The sequence below is a fragment of the Mesoplodon mirus genome (genome assembly GCF_964341445.2).
Source record: "Mesoplodon mirus genome assembly, chromosome: 4".
In the NCBI taxonomy this organism is placed as follows: Eukaryota; Metazoa; Chordata; class Mammalia; order Artiodactyla; family Ziphiidae; genus Mesoplodon; species Mesoplodon mirus.
Window position 1 is genome coordinate 175200701 of NC_138979.1, and position 20979 is coordinate 175221679.

Here is a 20979-nt window from a genome sequence, read left to right on the forward strand (position 1 = left end):
TTCAATTCACACATGCCTTCTCAGTGTCTGACTGCCTAGGTCCAAATTCCAACTCCACCATTTATTAGCTGGGTGACCATGATCAAGTTTTAAAAAACAAACAAACAAACAAACTGTGCCTCAGTTTCCTTGTCTGTAAAACAGGGATAATAACAATACCTTATGTCAGAGAATTGCTAGGATGATCAAAAAAGTTTACATATGTAAAGTCCTGGGACTTCCCTGGTGGCGCAGTGGTTAAGAATCCGCCTGCCAATGCAGGGGACATGGGTTCAATCCCTGGTCAGGGAATTAGATCCCACATGCTGCGGAGCAACTAAGCCTGTGTGCCACAACTACTGAGCCTGTGCTCTAGAGCCCGCGAGCCACAACTACTGAGCCCACGCACCACAACTGCTGAAGCCCGCACGCCTAGAGCCTGTGCTCTGCAACGAGAAGCCACCGCAATGAGAAGCCTGTGCACCGCAACGAAGAGTAGCCCCCGCTCGCCGCAACTAGAGAAAGCCCACACGCAGCAACGAAGACCCAACACAACCAAAAATAACTAAATAAATAAATAGAAAAAAAATTAAATTATATATGTAAAGTCCTTAGCCATACAGTAAGGACTAGATAAGTTTAAATTATTATTATTATTTCATACAACTTGGCTCCTAAACTTAAGCCAATTATTTCATCTGGTATATAGCCAAAGAAACAATCATCTCTTCCAAAAAAGGAGAAAAAACTAGCTGAACTTCACTGACAGATAGTATATTAGTCCTACGGAATTTTCCAAAGGTAATTCTGACTTGTTATACACTAACTTTAGAACCTGACCCTTGCTTACGACAATGCTCCAAAACACACATCATTGCTGGGATGCTCACACTCTTAGATCGCTTTTATGCTGAGCCAGACTTCCACTCACTGGTCCCGGTTCTGCTTCCCAAGTTACACAGAACGTTGCCAACCCACCTTCCAAAAGACAGTCCAACAAAGCCTACAAAACGACGACCATACCCCTGACAGGGGCCAAATACCCACAAGCCCTCACCTCATCCTCATGCGATGGCCTTAGCCAAGTGTCTGCTCACCTTCCTCTCAATGCTCTTGGTTTGTCAGTATCCCTCTTAAAAAGTGTGAAAATTCAGTACCTGACACAGTATTCCCACCGTCCCCTGAGCAGCTCAGAGTACCATGGGACCAACACCTTCTCAGACCTGGACACCAACAGTTGTACAGCTATTAATCTGGGCAAGACTTGCCTACTTAAGTTTTAGTAATTTACTAGGAAATCACACCAATGCCCTAAGCCCTTTGTAGTAGTCTCTTTGTAGTTTAGATTAATAAAGTTGTCTTTAATTACTCTTCCTGAGCTCTGGGCCATTGATTAACAGAGGCTCAAGAGCCACTCTCTGTTCATATTTTTTCTTTTTTTCAATCTATTACTAAATAATAACTCTTTCTATTTGCACACCAATTTCTAATTTCATGGCAAATATTTTTGATATTTGAGTGTAAGGCACAGCAGGCGTTACAATTCCCAATTTACAACTGAAGAAATGGAAGCTCAGAGAAGTTAAGAGACTTGCCTGGGATTATATTACTAGTCAACAGCAAAGTCAGAATGAGAACCAGAGCCTTCTGTTTCCCAGCCTAGAAAATGCCCTACCACCCAACCTGTCTCTTCTTTTTTTTGTGTGGACAGTGGAAGAACATCTGAAGTCAGAGAAATACAGGTTTAAACCCCAACTCTCCTGCTTCCTGGTTGTATGACCTTGAGAAGGTACTTCATCTCTGAGACTCCTTTCCTTGTTGGTAAAATCAGAGTGCCCCCTCCTCATGGAGCAGCTGTGAGGGTCAGACAGGCTAGCATCGGTGAGAGAACATGCACAGGATCATGCTACATACTTCATGCCAATCCAGCATTTGCTGTGTATCCCCACATCTGCGGCATGAAAAACCGCACAGGACTTTAGGGAGCATTAAAATCATTCTAAAAATACACAAATACACTTTAAATATGATAGTCACTTACTCCCTGCCATGAGGTTTTAGTAGACAGTATGGAGATACAAATATGCACCAAAAAAACCTGATATAAACTCATCGTAGAGGAAATTTTAGTTGGAGTTGCTTATGTGGTGAGTTACAGTGTCACAATGAGTGACAATGTGACTAAAATGTGGAGGTGCAGAAAAGTAATGGGAACTAAAATTTACTTTAAAAACTAATTAGCCCATAAAGAATGATAATGATCTTCAAGGCCTCCTCTTGGCCATATATTCCATGATTCTCTACCTTCAGTTTTCATTACCTATAAGCTGTTTGGGAACAGAGACTGTGTATTATTGTTCTTACAAAGTACTAAGTGTCTAAGGGGTTTATTGAGGATTCAAATATTTTTGATTGACAGATTAGAGGAGAAAAGTTGAAACTCATTACTGAAGCAAATACCATCAGCTATTTTTACGATTATCTGGTGACGTATGTATGCTGGAAACAGTTTGAAAAAGTCATTACCATTTAATGTCATTTTTTAAAATGGCATGTGTGCGTTGCAGGGGGTGGATAAATAAAAGGCTTTTGTAAATTCTAAGAACGGCATATAGATTAGACCAAATGGTTTACGGAGAGTCACAATTATTTCAAGGTATTTTTCGGTTCATTCATTCTACAAATATTCATTGAACACCTACTATGCCACACACTATGCCAAGCACCATGGTTAAATAAGATTAATCTGACCTGGGTCCTGATCTCAAGGTTTAAAATTTTATTTTAGAATGTGAGATCACTCACCTTCTATCGTATATGCCTACACAAGTTAACAGTGGATAAAAGTCAACAGAGTCGATGGCGGGGGTGGGGAGGCAAAGAGACGCAGACAGTGCTGAGAGAGCACAGAGGAGAAGGAAGTTCCCTCCCGCCAGGGAAAGCCAGGGAGAGCTATACAATGGATACCTTGCTACATCTCCTCGGTAAAGAGACTTATATTCCCAGTTTGCAGGATCCGGCTTCTTATCTGTTCTGAAGGTTTCTCCCGTCAGAGCCTGAACGTCCTCAAGCCAAACAAAGTGACGTCCAATATCAGCAGTGGCATTATTTTCTTGGCTGTGGGACAAAGGAAGGCGAACAAGAAAAGGGAAGAGGCACTTAGAAATCTCCCAGTTACATATTTCACGTTTCAGAAATGTGAAAGTTACACATTTCAAACTCCGTACAGCATCAAGCACACCTAAGTACATAAAATGTGCACATGCCATAAAAATGGGAAGAGGACTCCTACTCTGGAGAAAGTTTTAAAATACAGAGCAAAAACTGTCAACACTAAGTGACCTTTACCAAGAAATGAAGTCAACTTATCCCAGAAATAGACGTGAAGGATATAGGTGTTTTTTAAAAAAATAATTCATTTAAATGATTATAACTTGATTTTTAAGTATATTTATAAACAAGGTTTTTTCTAAAAAAAAAAAAAAAAAGAGAGAGAGAGAGAGAAAGATAAGGCTGCCCTAACTTTGCCTAACTTACTTGAAAGTGCTCAGATAATTTATTCCAATTAAAATCAACAACAGCAACAAAGCCACAGTTCTAAATTCTTCAGTCTTGTGTGCTACTGTACAGGCATGGTCTAAGCCTCATTTTTATAGTCTGGGCTCTGTGTAGGGTGTTTTGCCTATACGTCCGGACCTCTATCTAAAGGGCAGAGAGTCCACTCTAAGACAAGACCCTTACTTATCCCTTTGAACCAATTTGTGACTTGGCAGACTTTCAGATACAAAGGGAACCAGTTCCCTAGGAGTCAAAGAAGAGGGAGGTTTTTTTCTGGCATCTAACTTCTTTCTTCCTCTAAAGAAAATGAGTTCATAATGCTGCTGACACAAGAAAGTGCCAAAGTAGTCAAAACAGCCATTAAGTGTTGTTCCATCTTTGCTTTTTGGCTCTGCCCAGATAGAAATAAAGATTCTAACGGCTTCTAAATCAATTATTGGCTGAATGGTATTTCAGGGACACAAAGTAGCTACTCAATAAATATTTGTTGAATGATGCATCTCGGGTTAAAATACATGGTGATTTTTAACACATTCCCCTCCAGAACAACTGTGGAGGGCTTTCTGATGACAAAAACTGAAAGGGGCAGCAAAGGGAGAGAAAGAGATCGATGCATTCCAGAAAGAAATGGAAAGCCAGTGCGGAGAGGGGGCGGGAAGGGCCAGGCTGCAGACCACCCCTGGGGGGCAACAAGCCCTCATTCCTCCCCTGCTGGGTACTGCGGTCAGGAAGCAGGCTGTGGTCTAGGCTGTGTACGAGGAAGGAAGCGCCTCCCCCTGAAGGTGAAGAAGAGCTCATCCTAGGACACAAAGGTCAGTTATAAGCTGTGACCTCTGGGGAAGCTGTCCCTCCATCACCCTGAAATAGAGTCCCATATGGTATGCAACCCACCCCTCCCTCCAGGCCGCTTTCCTGACATCACGGAAAGACTCTCACAACTCAGTAATATCTTACTCCCTGTCTGTACAGAAACAAACGATTCTTCCAGGTCACCGTCCCAGGAACAGACTGCAGAAGTGAGTAGGGAGAAAGTAAAAGACAAAGACTCGAACAATCCACTCTGATCTTAATGGGGATATTCTACAAAATGTCAACAGACTTAAAAATGCTGTCTGGATCAGAAAACTATCAAGAGGCTGTAAAGATCACCTCTGATGTGGTTAAGCATAGGCTGAAAATAACTACCTTTCAAGTTCTTATGGTCCTTCCTGTACAGTTTCAGGAAATCCTTTAAAACTCATTTTCCTCAGCCATAAAAAAGATAAAGATGAGTCTTCAGAACACACAGCAATGAATGTATTTTGCTTTGAAGACATACTAAAAAAGCAACAATATCAATGGTATATTCATCCATTCATTCATGTAACAAAAACGTACTTGAGCGTTTACTCCACATCAGGCCCAGTGCCAACCGCTGGGGGGACTCAAAGGCAAGCAAGGTGGGGTGGTTCCCGCCCACAGAAATTCAGCCAAGTTCGAAACCTTGCTGCTAGACTCCTGTATTCCTTCCTCCTCTAGGGTTACAGGGATAGCACCTGAGACACAGAGAAGGCTAAATAAATCTGGGTCCTCTGAGCCACAGAGGACTGCGGCATTCTCCAACACGGATCTGCAGACAGAAGGGTCCCGGAAGACTACGGTGTCTGCCTCTCTGGAGACTACGGGCCGGATTCCAGGCTCACTCCGACCACAGCTCCCACTGACATCAACGGGACTTCTAAGCACACCACAAGAGCAAATAATCCCTGAAGAGTTGCAAAAGTCTTAACAGCACTCAATTTTTTCAAGTATGCCTTGGACAGGACTTAGATTTTCTCTCTTCTAGACCACATGAACAAAGAAAAGAAAAAAGTTAAATGAGGAATAATAATTCAAGTAGTTTCACCACATAACCACCTGTCTCACGCATGGGAAAAGTGCCTCCCTATGTAAGAGGAAGTTAGATTAAGCAGAGAGGAAAAGCACCTGCTCGGGGGTCAACCTGCAGAACACCTGGAACACTATGCTCGGCGTAGACAGCAGAGCGAAACACGAGGAGAAAAAAGGCCCCCAAGGAAAGGAAGTACTGTGGTCATGAGCCATTCTATACCTTTAACACAGTGGTTCTAAACAAATGTGAAATAAGGACAAACGCAATGATTATTTTTAAGTGCTATATTAACCTTAACCTGTGTGTGTGTGTCTGTGTGTGTGTCTGTGTGTGTGTTATGCACACAGGGGTTCTGATGTGAGTGAATGAAAGGAAGACATATCAAGAAAGAGAAAGAAGACATTTTTCTTACTCGTTACAAAAGCGTGTAAAGCTAAGTAATGAACTGGCCCATATGCCCACTGTAAGGCACATCTGCCATCTTTCAGAAATCCTGTAGACTTTTTGTCTGAATCAGATTTTGACACAACCATTACTGTGTCTAAATAATATTTCTCAAATAAAATCATGGCCCTATTTTTTTTTAATGAAGTTTTCTTTTCTTATGTTGACCTAATGATAGAGCTCTTTTTGTTTTTTCCCACTTTACTGAGGTATTTATTGACTCCATTTTGATTGAGTGGCTAAATAGTCATTCAGATGTCTAACTTGTGGCAACGATCAAGGGAGAAAAATTCAAGATTTGAAAAATCATAGGTATTTGAGAATAGAAAACCTACTTCGGTTTCTCTGATTCCTTTTTACTGCTTCTGATGCTTCCGGAAGATCTGTCGTTTTCAGAATCAGTATATGACTCAGATCCACTGCTACTTGACTGCCCACGTTTTCTCTTGGTTTTCTTGTGGTGCTGATGCTTCCTTTTCTTCTTTTTCTCTTTCTTCTTTTTTCTGCTTGTTTGTTTGGGCTTTTTGTTAGTGTCACTTTCATCTGAAGGCTCTGAATTCAGAGGACTCCTGTTTGGGAAAATCAACAATAGAATTATTTTCAAAGGAGAATTAGGGAAATAATATGTAAGCAAGTATGCAAATAAACATATATGCAAAAGGAAATTCTATAAATGCTCACACAGACTTACTATGTGCCCATACATTATACAGTACCTTCCTGGATTGCAACTCACCTTAAAGATTTAAGAGTTGGACCTAAAATAACATCAGCCGAAGAAATTCTAATCTTTCTAAGATTTCTAAGCTTGTAAACCTATAGTTTCAAAGCTATATATTTTTAAATTAATCTACCAGTTATTTTATCAAATACAGTATTTTTTAATGCTATAAAAGGTTTATTTTCAGTCTTACATATTATGCCAGCATATCCTTAATGCCAAAAAAAAAAAAGGTTTAACTCTGGTCCTTGTTTTTTAAAGTTATAACGAGATCTTCCTCATTACTCCCTCTCATGCATCAACTATTCTCAATTTCTAAAAGCTTCCTACACTTTTAGAGTACATCATATTAATGAGACCATTTGGTCTATATTTGTGAGAGAGCTCATTTCTCAAGCCAGTGATCTATAACAAAATTCTTTCAAAGCTGGGTACAGATGTGTGCCATTTTGCTTTCCCCAAAGTTTTCATGAGGTTTTATCCTATGTTATTACAAAAGCTCCTTCTATTTTTGCATGCAACTTCTATCTTTATGCAACTAAAGAAATACCTGAATTACAATATTCTAAAGGTTACTAATGAGGTTAATAAAGTTACTGAAGAATCACAATGATGCCATTTCCCTTGTGGCCTAATTACTGGCAGTAACTGTGTCATGTACTTGCTACTCCAATGGAAAGGAGAAAAAAAGGATAATCTGTAAGAGTGAGATAAGGGAAAATAGTCAAAGATCACCTCATTACATCAGGTAAAAGGAAGAGTTTTACTTAACTCTTTTATCACAGGGTTTTCTATGAAGCATCATTCAAACTAAGCTATAGACGGTACACTGACAAAGACTAAAAATCCACCTATCAAAAAAACTACCTGGTCAGTAGCGACTCTTCAGAAACAAAGGCTGTGGCCTCTTCAGTTTGTTGGCTCAGAGATGTTATGGTTCCAACACTAAAGCTTGGGTTGCTCAGCCAGTCTAATTCTGCACATGGGCAAAAAGGAGAAAAGATCAATGAAATTAGCTCAGTAGGATTTCTAAAGCAGGAAATCCATCTTACCAGCTGACATCTTAATTCACAGCCAACGTCAGCCAGACGTTTTCAACAGTCCACAGAAGCTGAAGGGAATCCATGAAATTGTTATTTCATAGGGCATGGGGCCTTAACACACTCTAAAATATTTAAAGCTGAAATCCTCTTGTGATATCAGGCTGTAGCTTAAGCAAAAGCCATGTAATAAGCATGGCCTAAAATACAACAAGGCTTTATGTATTCCATCCACACTCTAATGAGCATGAACGCTTCCAAAGCATTAGGTTTTAATGACCCCAAATTTGATTTAGACAATTCTGAAAAGTTTAAAAAAATCAAATCATGCATAGAAACCCACCAGGCTTAACATTATTCCAGAAGATTCAGATATTTTTCTTTAAAAAAAAATTCCAATGTTCTATCTTAGTACAGTAACTTAAGCTTTTCCTTATAACAGTACTCTGTGAAAATAAAAACAGAAGGTGTCAACTTTTTAAATTAATGCTAAAATTATATAAGATGTTAATAATGATTATCTCTGGGCAGTGAGGTTAAATATCTAAAATTTTTCTTCTTTCTGCTTATCTATTAATTTCTAACTCTTCTATGATGAACTATTTCTAAATTACTTATTTTCTAACTTTTAGGAGTCTTGGCTGTGAAGGAAAGAAAAAGAATGGTGGCAGAAGGGGGCCCACAGTGGGGTGTGTATTTTGTCCTGCTTTGTTTTAGGATGGGAGGCCAGAGTATAATCACATGCTCAGGAGAAAGGACCCACAAAATGGTTGAAATTAGAAGAGAGAAGGGTTAATTACATTTTTTAACAGTTGTACTGGGATATAGATTATATACAAGGTTCACCCATTTAAAGTGGACAAGTCTATGGTTTTTAGTATATTTAGAATTGTGCAACTGCCACTCTAAGAGAATTTTAGAACATTTTCATCATCCCCAAAAGAAACCCCACACCTATTAGCAGCAACTCCCCATCACCCACCTCCTGCCCTCCGACTCCCACAACCAGCCCTAGGCAACCACAAATCTACTTTCTCTCTCCATAGATCTGCCTATTTTGGACATTGAATATAAACAAGATCATACAATATATGGTCTTTTGTAACTGGCTTCTTTCGCTTGGCATAATGTTTTCAAGGTTCATCCACGCTGTATCATGTATCAGTACTCCTTTCGTTTGTATTGCTGAATAATAATTCCATTTTATGGCTATATCCCATTTTATCCTTTAACAGTTGAGGGACACTTGGGTTGCTTCGGCTTTGGGGCTACTATAAATAATGTTGCTATGAACATCCAGGTACAAGTTTTTATATGGACGTATGTTTTCAGTTATCTTGGGCAGATATCTAGGAGCAGAATTGCTGGGTCATATGGTAACTCATGTTCAGCATCTTGAGGAACTGTCAGATTGTTTTCCTAACTGGCTGCACCACTTTATACGCCCATTAACAAGGTATGCGGATTCCAGTGTCTCCACGTCGCTGCCAGCTTGTTACTCTCCGTCTTTTAGATCACAGTCAGCCTACTGGGCATGCTGTTTTCTCACTGTGGTTCTGATGTCCATTTCCCAGGTGACTAACGGTGTTGAGAATCTTGTCATGTGTTTGTTGGCCCTTCATATTTCAATAGAAATAGTTATTCAAATCTCTCCCCCATTTTTTAACTGGGTTGTCTTTTTATTATTGAGTTGTAAGAGTTCTTTATATATTCTGTATTCTAGTCCCTGGTGGTAACTGCATCTTAGTGAAGAGGGGATGTCGGAATGTATGCTCCATGATACAGTACCTTATTTTATTCACTGCTGCATCCCTAGCACTGAGAGCAATGCCTGGCATCCATCAGTAGGAGTTTAATAAATATTTGTGGAAAAGAGGGGATGGAGGAAGGAAGGAAAGTTCCTAAAGAGAAAAGGTACATTGAAAAGCACAGGAAAGAGGGAAAGGAGAGGGAATCTAGCTTATGAAGGGCTTTACTGTAGGCCAAGCAACAGGTTAAGCACTTAATTTACATCTTTTAATCCTCACAACAACCCTCTATAGGAGGTACCACAGTCTTCATTGTACAGAAGAGGAGACTAAGGCTCAAAGGGATCAAGTAATTTTTAAGGTCATACTTAATAAGAGTTAAAAGAATTCTTCATGCAGTCTTTCTTCTATTGTCTCCTTTTTCCTTCTGTGGGGTTCCCTTCCCTTGGGCCTAATTCCTGGCAAGAGGTATGTGAAAATAGTTCCTGTTGCTCACTGAGATAACAATTATTTTCACAATAATTGGATTCTATCATGAGCAAAGGAAAAGTGGGAAAAAGTGGAACAAACAATATGCAAGGAGAGATGCTCTCAAAGAAGTCCATTATATTTTTACATAAATATCTGGATAGTGAGGAGAGCTTGGAGGAAATGTAAAGAAATAGATACCTTAAAACAACAAAGTGTGTAGCTCTCCAGAGTCCTTCAGAAGGTACAAAAAAAGCTTTTAAAGGATGCATTTAAGGCTTTGCCACATAGGACCACTGTGGGGAGGAAACAAGTAGTTTATAAAGAACTAAAACTCTTGGGTTTTGAACTCAAATCATCACTGACCCTCTGAGTGACCTTCATCTCAATCAAATGACCTTTTATAGGAACAAAAGGTATTTTTACCTGATAAGAAGTTGCTGCTGCTTTTTGGGGGGGCGGGAGGAGGAGGCTATCATATTAGCAGTAACCATGTGTGGAATATTAAAGTAATAATCATTGGGTGTTAGGCCTAGAAAAATTTGGGAGCTCACCTAGTCCACAGATTTTCAAACTTTCTTAGCCAAGGAACTCACTGTTCAAGCACAATGTTTCAGAGACGTTCAAAATGCAGAACAGAAGCAGCAGGATGCCCTTGTTGGGGGCTCACAGGGAGGGAGCAGGTCCACAAAGGTTCACTGGAGCACAGCCTGGATACCCTTCCCTCATTTACAGATCAATAGTCGGAGGCTCAAAGAAGTTAAGTCACACACACAACTGAACCTGGATCTGGGATCCTCCATCCAGCCCTCTCTAACCATGCCATGGTGCTAACTCTTTACCGCCTCAACTAAGGAGTTGCTTTTCCTAAGTCTCCCTGCAATCGGTACAGGGGGCTACGACAGCAATTTTCACATTGTAATCTCATTATCTGCATGTCAAGTTTTCCCATCATATTCTAAGCCAAAGGCCAACAACTCAAATCCTTACGGGGACCAGATGAGTAATGATTACTATGACACTATCGAGAGTGACAACAGAAAAAAAGAAAACGACAAAAATATTCTTCCAGCCAAACAAATATACCAACCGGTTTACAACTCGTGCATCCAAGTTTCCAGCTTGCCTCCACTCCCACTCCCTTCTTCCCAAACCAAAAGAAACATGGGGGCAGGAGCCATGACTATTCACTCCTGTATTCCCAACTCCTAGCACAGTGCCTTGGTACAAAGTAACTGGAGTCAATAAATATTTGTTGAATAAGTAAAGTGAATGAGGATCTGAATCATATCTCTGCATCCCTGTACCCCCAGCACCTAATTTACAGAACTGAAAAAATTTGATTGTTAAAAGAATGCCATTATCTAGGTATAAAGTACTACTTTATAATTCTTCCAGTCTTCATTGTAAATTCAGATTTAATCATTAAGGAATGGAATATCTACTATGTGTCCAGGCACAGTTCCAGGCTTTGGAGGCACAGTGGTGAACATACTTAATCATAACATTAACTGTTCATGTGATACATCTGCATTCTTAAATTTTAATTACACAGAATCCGGGAAAGTTATCTGAGATCAAAAGATGTTTTATTGGGCTTCCCTCGTGGCGCAGTGGTTGAGGGTCTGCCTGCCGATGCAGGGGACACGGGTTCGTGCCCCGGTCCGGGAAGATCACACATGCCGCAGAGCGGCTGGGCCCGTGAGCCATGGCCGCTGAGCCTGCGCGTCCGGAGCCTGTGCTCCGCAACGGGAGAGGCCACAACATTGAGAGGCCTGCATACCGCACAAAAAAAAAAAAAAAAAAAAAAAAAAGCTTTATTAATCAGATTGCAAAGTCCTTTTCTACAGTTACTTACATCTTCAAATAATTTACAAATACCAATTACGTATTTAGATAACTGTGCTAATACCAAGCAGGATGTAACACATTACAGAGAAGACTAGCAGGATACCACATGCCTAGGGTTTAAGATAGAGAAGATGACTAGCTAGCAAACCTTCTGTCCCGGCAGGTTAGTAAGTAAATCACAGGTTGAAATTTACCTGGAAATTAGCACACTGCTATACACATACACACATCTAAGAAAGGAAGAAGAGTGGAAGTATCGGGCAGAAAAACCACTTTAGAACTACTGCCTAACAAAACCAGGCAGGTATCTACAAAAACTACATCATGTGTAATTTTACAGAAAAAAATATAATGTATCATCACTGAATACTTCAAGCTGAAATGCTTTTTGCGATTATATAAGTTTATTATATAATTCTATTTCTCCATCACTAGTGAAAATGCTTTAATTCAATTCCACTATAGATGGAGGGAACAAGGAATTGTCATGAATAGATTTAAATTTTAAAAACAAATTTTGGGGACCTCCCTGGTGGCAGAGTGGTTAAGAATCCACCTGCCAATGCAGGGAACACGGGTTCGATCCCTGGTCCGGGAAGATCCCACATGCCGCGGAGCAACAAAGTCTGTGCACCACAGCTACTGAGCCTGCGCTCTAGAGCTCACGAGTCACAACTACTGAGCCTGCGTGCCACAACTACTGAAGCCCACACACCTAGAGCCCGTGCTCCGCAACAAGAGAAGCCACCGCAATGAGAAGCCCGTGCACCGCAACGAAGAGTAGCCTCCACTCACCGCAACTAGAGAAAGCCCGCGCACAGCAACGAAGACCCAACACAGCCAAAAATAAATTTTTTAAAAAATTAAAAAGTTAAAAAAATAAAAACAAATTTTGAACCACAAGTGGATAAAATATCCTTGTTCTACACCCATTCCCCATTGTATTAGGCTTTCCCCTGCTTTTCCAAAGTTCACTTTATGGCACTTTCCTTTTATGAAAGACCTTCAACTAGTACCTATTTTCACTAGCCAAAATCCGAAGAGGATTTTCGCTTTTACAAAAAAAAAAAAAAAAAAAAAGGCGAAAAGCAAAAGTAGCCTTCAGTGTTTGTTTTGCAGCGAGCCTTCTGAGAGGCAGTGAGCACCCCAAGCAGCAACAGTGGCCTCACCAAGCTCCTTCCCCAGGAAGGAGCTCAGCATCAAGCCGCCATAGCTCTGAACTATGTCTGTGAGTATCTGTGCTTTATCCTGATTTACTTTGTGCATCCGTTAGCAAGATGTGTCCTGAAGTAACTGTTTCTTCACTGTACACCATTTCAGCTTAGGACAGGTTTCATCAGAACGCTGCTCTACCTTCAGATAGTGGGGGAAATCTGTTTAACAAAATAGCACTGATTATGAGTTTACATGAACTCAGAGGCAAGCACCACCCCTTCAGTGATAATTCAAGACATTTCTAGGGCTCTACAGCATATATATTAGGGAAGGAGGTTATTCCTTTCAAAAGAATGAGCCAAGCTCTTTGTTTTGATGGAAACACTTGATTCCTGACAGAATCTGAGAGCACAAGCATTCGTACAAACAGCACTGGCAAACATGACTAAACTTCATTTAAGACGGTGAGTACAGAGAATCTAAGCAAAGTCAGCCTTTCCACAGTTAAGCTACAATTTGAAGAGACCCAGGGATCCCAAAGGTAATGTTTAAACAACCAAACCCCAACATTCCAATATCACAGTGTGGTTTATAATACAATTTCCGGTGTCAGAAGGACCTGCGTTCAAACACTGGCATTAAAGTTTTTTAGTTGTGCAACTCGGAACAAAAAACCTCATCTCTCCAAGTCTTCTCCTTTCATCCAGCACCTTTTCCCTCAGAGCCAGGCATGGACAGACCCAGGACAGCCCTCAGGGAGCGGACACGCTGGCAGTCATTTACATGTAATTAGACAACCCCAAGATAAAGAAAAGTTACAGGGTATAATGAGAGCACACAGCTGGGTTCCCTAGTCCAAACTAGGTATGGATCAGAGAAAGCTGCCTGGGAGAACAGCTCAATAAGACCTAAAGGATGAGAAAAAAAAGTAGGCAAATATGCTCCTAGGAAGCATCTAGGCAGGGGAAATGGCTTATACAAAGGCCTGAGAGTGAGAACGCATGATTCTCTGGGAAACAGGAGGGAGCTGCTGTGGCTGGACCACTGGGAGTGAGCAAAATGAAGCCGGAGAGGTTCAGGGGCCTAAAAAACCCTACCAGAGTTTGTGTTTACCCTAAGAGCAATGGGGAAATGCTTGAGTTTGAGCAAGGGTGACAAAATCAGGCCTAGGGTTCAAAAGATCAGCAGCAAAGAGTAGCGTTTAAGCACACACGTTTTGAAGCTAGATTGCTTGAGCTCAAATCCTGCTTCTGTGCCTGTTTCCTCCTCCCTAAAAATGCTGACAATAATACTGACTTCATAGGGTTGTTATGACGATTCAGTGACTTAATATGTATTTGTAAAGCATTTAGACCAGTGAATGGCACATAGTGGTTTTTAAAATTTTATTTATTTTTTTTATTTTTTGTGGTACGCGGGCCTCTCACTGCTGTGGCCTCTCCCGTTGCGGAGCACAGGCTCCGGACGCGCAGGCTCAGCGGCCATGGCTCACGGGCCCAGCCGCTCTGCGGCATGTGGGATCTTCCCGGACCAGGGCACGAACCCGTGTCCCCTGCATCGGCAGGCGGACTCTCAACCGCTGCGCCACCAGGGAAGCCCTTAATTAATTTTTTTATTGAAGTATAGTTGATTTACAATGTTGTGCCCATCTCTGCTGTACAGCAAAGTGACTCAGTTATACACATACATTCTTTTTTAAATTCTTTTCCATTATGGTTTTTCCCAGGATTTTGAATATAGTTCCCTGGGCTATACAGTAGGACCTTGTTGTTTACCCATTTTATATACAATAGTTTGTATCTACTAACCCCAAACTCCCAATCCATCCCTTCCCCACCCCCACCTCCCCTGGCAACCACAAGCCTGTTCTCTATGACTGTCTTTCTGTTTTGTAGGTCGGTTCACCTGTGCCATATTTTAGATTCCACATATAAGTGATAGCATATGGTATTTGTCTTTCTCTTTCTGACTTACATTTAGTAGAATGATCTCTAGGTCCATCCATGTTGTTGCAAATGGCATTATTTCATTCTTTTTTATGGCTGAGTAATATTCCACTGTATATATGTGCCGTCTTCTTTATCCATTCATCTGCTGATGGACATTTAGGTTGTTTCCATGTCTTGGCTACTGTGAATAGTGCTGCGATGAACACAGGGGTGCATGTATCTTTTTGAATTACAGTTTTGTCCAGATACATGCCCAGGAGTGACATTGCTGGGTCATATGATAGTTCTATTTTTAGTTTTCTGAGGAACCTCCATACTGTTTTCCACAGTGGCTACACCAACTTACATTCCCACCAACTTACATTCCACCAACAGTATAAGAGGGTTCCCTTTTCTCCACACCGTCTCCAGCATTTGTTATTTGTACACTTTTTAATGATGGCCGTATTCTGACCAGTGTGAGGTGGTACCTCACTGTAGTTTTGATTTGCATTTCTCTAATGATTAGCAATGTTGAGCATCTTTCCATGTGTCTATCGGCCATCTGTATGTCTTCTTTGGAGAAATGTCTATTTAGGTCTTCTGCCCAGTTTTCAGTTGGGTTGTCTGGTTTTTTGTTGTTGAGTTGTATGAGCTGTTGGTGTATTTTGGAAATGAAGCCCTTGTTGGTCGCATCATTTGCAAATATTTTCTCCCATTCCGTGGGTTGTCTTTTTGTTTTGATTATGGTTTCCTTTGCTGTGCAAAAGCTTGCAAGTTTGATTAGGTCCCATTTGTTTAGTTTTGTTTTTATTTCTATTGTCTTGGGAGACTGAGCTAAGAAAACACTGGTACGATTTATATCAGAGACAGTGTTTTTAAATAAGTAGTTTTAAAATTCTGACTACGGTGTGGAGAGTGGTTCAGGGAGTGACTATTTAGGAGGCCGTTGTAATAATCCAGGGAGTGACCATGGTGAAAATTATGCAGTGAGAGTGAGAATAGAGGGAAACTAATGAATTTAAGAGTTATTTGGAAGGACTGGATAAAGAACTGAATGGGGGAAACAGGAAGTTGAGGTATGTGTCTAAGTTTTGGCCTGGGAGAATGCTGGTGCCATTTTCTAACATGTGGACACAGGAAGAAGAGCAGGTTTCAGGTAAAAAGACAATGTGTGTAGTTTCTTCCCCAAATATAAATAATACACCTGCCTCATATGCCTCATATCTTCCAGCCCAACTCTGTCTGAATATTCAACCCCTAAGCAACAATGTTTTAGAGTAGACAAGCCTAATAAATCTGACGGTGTAGAAAGAAAAGCTCGAGAATTGGTGGGAGCACACACTGGGGTCTTTCTGCTGCTCCTAACACAAGGGAGGCGCTGGATACCTGTTTGTTGACCGAATGAATGTTACTGAATTTAGCCTCCCCAAAACACTTACTGAGTGTGATGCCTGCTGAAACCCTGGCCTAACTCTTAACAGTACCGAGAGTGGCGAACAGAGCCTCTCTCACTTACTTTGGTGTTGCTCATCTTTCCTGTCCAGGAGTTTTTTGTTTCTGTTTTTGTTTTTAATTGAAACTCTGCACACACCAGTACTAACACCATCTTACATTTTTATCACATTTTATAGTGTAAGGCCAAAAGTACAGTGCTTCTATTTTTAACAGCAAAAGACCAGAAACAGTCAAAATGTCCTTAATAGGGACTGACAGAATAAAGTATATGACATCCACACTATGGAGCTCTGTGTACCAGTCAAAAGAAGTGAGGAAGACTTCTATACTCCACTGTAGAGTGATGTCTGGGATTTTAGGTAAAATGCAGAATAATATGCATTTAAGAAACAGAAGCATGGGCTTCCCTGGTGGCGCAGTGGTTGAGAGTCCGCCTGCCGATGCAGGGGACACGGGTTCGTGCCCTGGTCCAGGAGGATCCCACATGCCGCAGAGCGGCTGGGCCCGTGAGCCATGGCCGCTGAGCCTGCGTGTCCGGAGCCTGTGCTCCGCAACGGGAGAGGCCACAACAGTGAGAGGCCCGCGTACCGCAAAAAAAAAAAAAAAAAAGAAAGAAACCGAAGTGGAGAGGGGAGGAGAGATAAATTTGGGACTTGGAATTAACAGTTACACACTACTATATATAAAATAGAGAAATGATGAGGACGTATTGTATAGCACAGGTCACTATATTCAATATCTTGTAATAACCTATAATGGAAAAGAATCTGAAAAAGTATATATATATTCATGTATAACTGAATCAATTTGCTGCATATCTGAAACACTGTAAATTAACTATACTTTAATAAAAAAACAAAAAATTAAAATAAAAATAGAAACAGAGTGGAAATGTTGTTGCTCATGTTAAGGAGGAAAAAAACGGAAGGCTATCATTGATTACTAAAAATTCTAAACTGTAGGGGAAAGTTGGAGAACTGAGATGGAAGTTTTTCTCCAGAAATAACTGGGTTACATGTATTTTCAACTTTAGAACCATGTAAATGTTTCACAACATTATAAAACGGGACCAAATCAAAAAGAATAAAAACACAATCCCCCAAAATTAAAAACAAATATACCTAATTGTATATCAAATTGGTAATGAAGCCACACAGAGAATTATTTCAAGTGAATTTAAAACACAGTAATTTGACAGCACATGGGTTGTGGGATACAGCCTAAGGACAAATAGAACCATAAAGAAATAGTGAACTATTTAGTATTAGTCATATTACTATTGTTATTTTGGACCTGTACATAACTGGACTAATGACACTAAGAACTAATATTTTCAGCATAAGAGGAAATAAATATAAATAGTAAATCAAAGAAATCAATTAAAAATCTCATAATCTTAACTTGGATTAGAAATATCAGTATGAAGTCATGATGTATTTTTCTCTTTCTGGTTCTGGACACTGAAAATGTTTAGAAGTAATGACAATCCAGTGCCATGAGTACTCCCAACATCCAATTTGTGGTTTTAACATACCCATACCATTTTCCACTAAAAGAAACCAGGGTTCCTTTGAGAAATGGCCAATTCCAGGCCATAATAAAACATGTAAGCGATGAGCTCTGAGCAGCTTTAAGGGCAGAAAGCAAGGAAGTGATTAAAGACAACGGATTTATGCCAAAAAGACACAGGCCCAACTTGATCAAGGCCCCATTAGCCAAAAATGGGACAATTTGAGCATTAGAAAATAGTATTTGCAATGGACTGAAATATAAGCATGTTAAAAATTCATGAGTTCATAATTAAAGGGGGTGGGGGGAGAAACACCTCACTTGTCACCTCTAAAAGTTGCCAAGATCCAAACTTGTTATTCTGTAAACTGACAAAAGGAACAAATCAAGTATTCATCCTGTCTTTCCTGCCTGAACTGTATTTCAGGGTATCCCAACAGTGTTGAGAAGAAGTTCTTTATAGGATAACTGATACTAATAAATATAGGAGGAATGCTAAAAATGGAAAATAACCATTTTGTAACCCCAAGGAAATGGTGGATCTAAGCAATAATCATAAATAGCTGCAAAAATCATTAGGTGAAAGACTGATGGGCAGCTTCATAATGGATGAATCAGGCCATCCAGGAATCCACTGATCAATCTTACTACTAAAAGAGAGAAAACTGGACAGCCCATCTTCCTGATTTGGCTCAACAGCAAATGTAGAGCACACCCAATGAGGTATTTTCAACTAAAAAAACTGTACCTGAATCTAATTAACTCTCTACATCTAACTACCAGTTTACAGGAAATGCTAGGGTAGAAAAGCATGTTAAATGACACCATAAGGATTTGGTGAGAAATGTCTATAGGACAAATGATGCAGCTTCCTCAACAAATCACAGGAGAAAATAGAAGGGAGGGAGAAACTGTTTTATATTTTTAAAAAAGACCTAAGAGGGCTTCCCTGGTGGCGCAGTGGTTGAGAGTCCGCCTGCCGATGCAGGGGACACGGGTTCGTGCCCCGGTCCAGGAAGATCCCACATGCCACGGAGCGGCTGGGCCCGTGAGCCATGGCCGCTGAGCCTGCGCATCCGGAGCCTGTGCTCCGCAACGGGAGAGGCCACAACAGTGAGAGGCCCGCGTACAGAAAAAAAAAAAAAAAACCTAAGAGACATAACCAAAATGCAGTGTTGGATTTCTTTGGATACTGACTTGAAGAAACCATCTGTAAAAGGCCATTTTTGAAACAACTCTGGAAATTTGAACATTAACTGACAATTAGACGATATTAAAGAATTATAGTTAATTTCATCATGGCTAATAATGTTATGTTTAAATTTTTTAAAATACAGTACTTTATAAAAAGCTCTTAACATTCTCTAACACCAAACACAAAAATAAACCCAACCTGGATTAAAGACCTAAAATGTAAGACCGGATGCTGTAAAACTCTTAGAGGAAAACACAGGCAGAACACTCTCTGATATACACTGCAGCAATACCTTTTGGGATCCACCTCTTACAGTAATGAAAATAAAAACAAAAATAAACAAACGGGACCTCATTAAACTTAAAAGCTTTTGCACAGCAAAGGGAACCATAAACAAAAAGGAAAAGACAACCCACAGAATGGGAGAAAACATTTGCAAACAATGTAACCAAAAAGGGATTCATCTCCAAAATATACAAACAGCTCATATATATAGCTCATATTGATACAGCTCAATATCAAAAAAGTAAACAACCCAATCAAAAAAAAAGAAACAATGGTCACAAAATCTAAATAGACATTTCTCCAAAGAAGACATACAGATGACCAAAAAGCACATGAAAACATGCTCAGCATCGCTAATTATTAGAGAATTGCAAATCAAAACTACAATGAGGTATCAACTAACACCGGTCAGAATGGTCATCATCAAAAAGTCTATAAACAGGGCTTCCCTGGTGGCACAGTGGTTGAGAGTCCGCCTGCCGATGCAGGGGACACAGGTTTGTGTCCCTGTCAGGGAAGATCCCACATGCCGCGGAGTGGCTAAGCCTGTGAGCCATGGCCGCTGAGCATGCGCGTCCGGAGCCTGTCCTCCGCAACGGGAGAGGCCACAACAGTGAGAGGCCCACGTACCGCAAAAAAAAAAAAAAAAAAAAAAAAAAAAAGTCTATAAACAATAAGTGCTGGAGATTTCTGCTACCAGAAAACTACTAGAGCTAATCAATGAATTTGGTAAAGTAGCAGGATACAAAATTAATGCACAGAAATCTCTGGCATTCCTATACACTGATGATGAAAAATCTGAAAGTGAAATCAAGAAAACACTCCCATTTACCACTGCAACAAAAAGAATAAAATATCTAGGAATAAATCTACCTAAGGAGATAAAAGATCTGTATGCAGAAAATTATAAGACACTGATGAAAGAAATTAAAGATGATACAAATAGATGGAGAGATATACCATGTTCTTGGATTGGAAGAATCAACATTGTGAAAGTGACTCTACTACCTAAAGCAATCTACAGATTCAATGAAATCCCTATCAACTACCACTGGCATTTTTCACAGAACTAGAACAAAAAATTTCACAATTTGTATGGAAACAAAAAAGACCCCGAATAGCCAAAGCAATCTGGAGAACGAAAAATGGAGCTGGAAGAATCAGGCTCCCTGACTTCAGACTATACTACAAAGCTACAGTAATCAAAACAGTATGGTACTGGCACAAAAACAGAAAGATAGATCAATGGAACAGGATAGAAAGCCCAGAGATAAACCCACACACATATGGTCACCTTACCTTTGATAAAGGAGGCAGGAATGTACAGTGGAGAAAGGATAGCCTCTTCAATAAGTGGTGCTGGGAAAACTGGACAGGGACATGTAAAAGTATGAGATTAGATCACTCCCTAACACCATACACAAAAATAAGTTCAAAATGGATTAAAGACCTAAATGTAAGGCCAGAAACTATCAAACTCTTAGAGGAAAACATAGGCAGAACACTCTGTGACATAAATCACAGCAAGATCCTTTTTGACCCACCTCCTAGAGAAATGGAAATAAAAACAAAAATAAACAAATGGGACCTAATGAAACTTCAAAGCTTTTGCACAGCAAAGGAAACCATAAACAAGACCAAAAAACAACCCTCAGAATGGGAGAAAATATTTGCAGATGAAGCAACTGACAAGGGATTAATCTCCAAAATTTATAAGCAGTTCATGCAGCTCAATAACAAAAAAACAAAAAACCCAATCCAAAAATGGGC

At 40.2% G+C, this 20979-nt stretch overlaps 1 protein-coding gene and 1 long non-coding RNA gene across 3 annotated transcripts in view; both read right to left on the minus strand.

Annotated features, from left to right (window-relative positions):
* The window catches only part of LOC309802031, a 622798-nt gene that overhangs the window by 553955 nt on the left and 47864 nt on the right, over positions 1 to 20979 (minus strand). The window lies entirely within an intron of this gene.
* Positions 1 to 20979, minus strand: part of NRDE2 (NRDE-2, necessary for RNA interference, domain containing) — a 48678-nt gene that overhangs the window by 24381 nt on the left and 3318 nt on the right. For both annotated transcript variants that reach the window (XM_082617004.1, XM_082617005.1), the window contains exons 2-4: positions 7440 to 7548; positions 6187 to 6420; positions 2947 to 3096 (exon numbers count right to left, since the gene is read on the minus strand). In XM_082617004.1, the coding sequence (XP_082473130.1) occupies positions 2947 to 3096; positions 6187 to 6420; positions 7440 to 7548 (493 nt within the window). The remainder of the gene's footprint in view (positions 1 to 2946; positions 3097 to 6186; positions 6421 to 7439; positions 7549 to 20979) is intronic.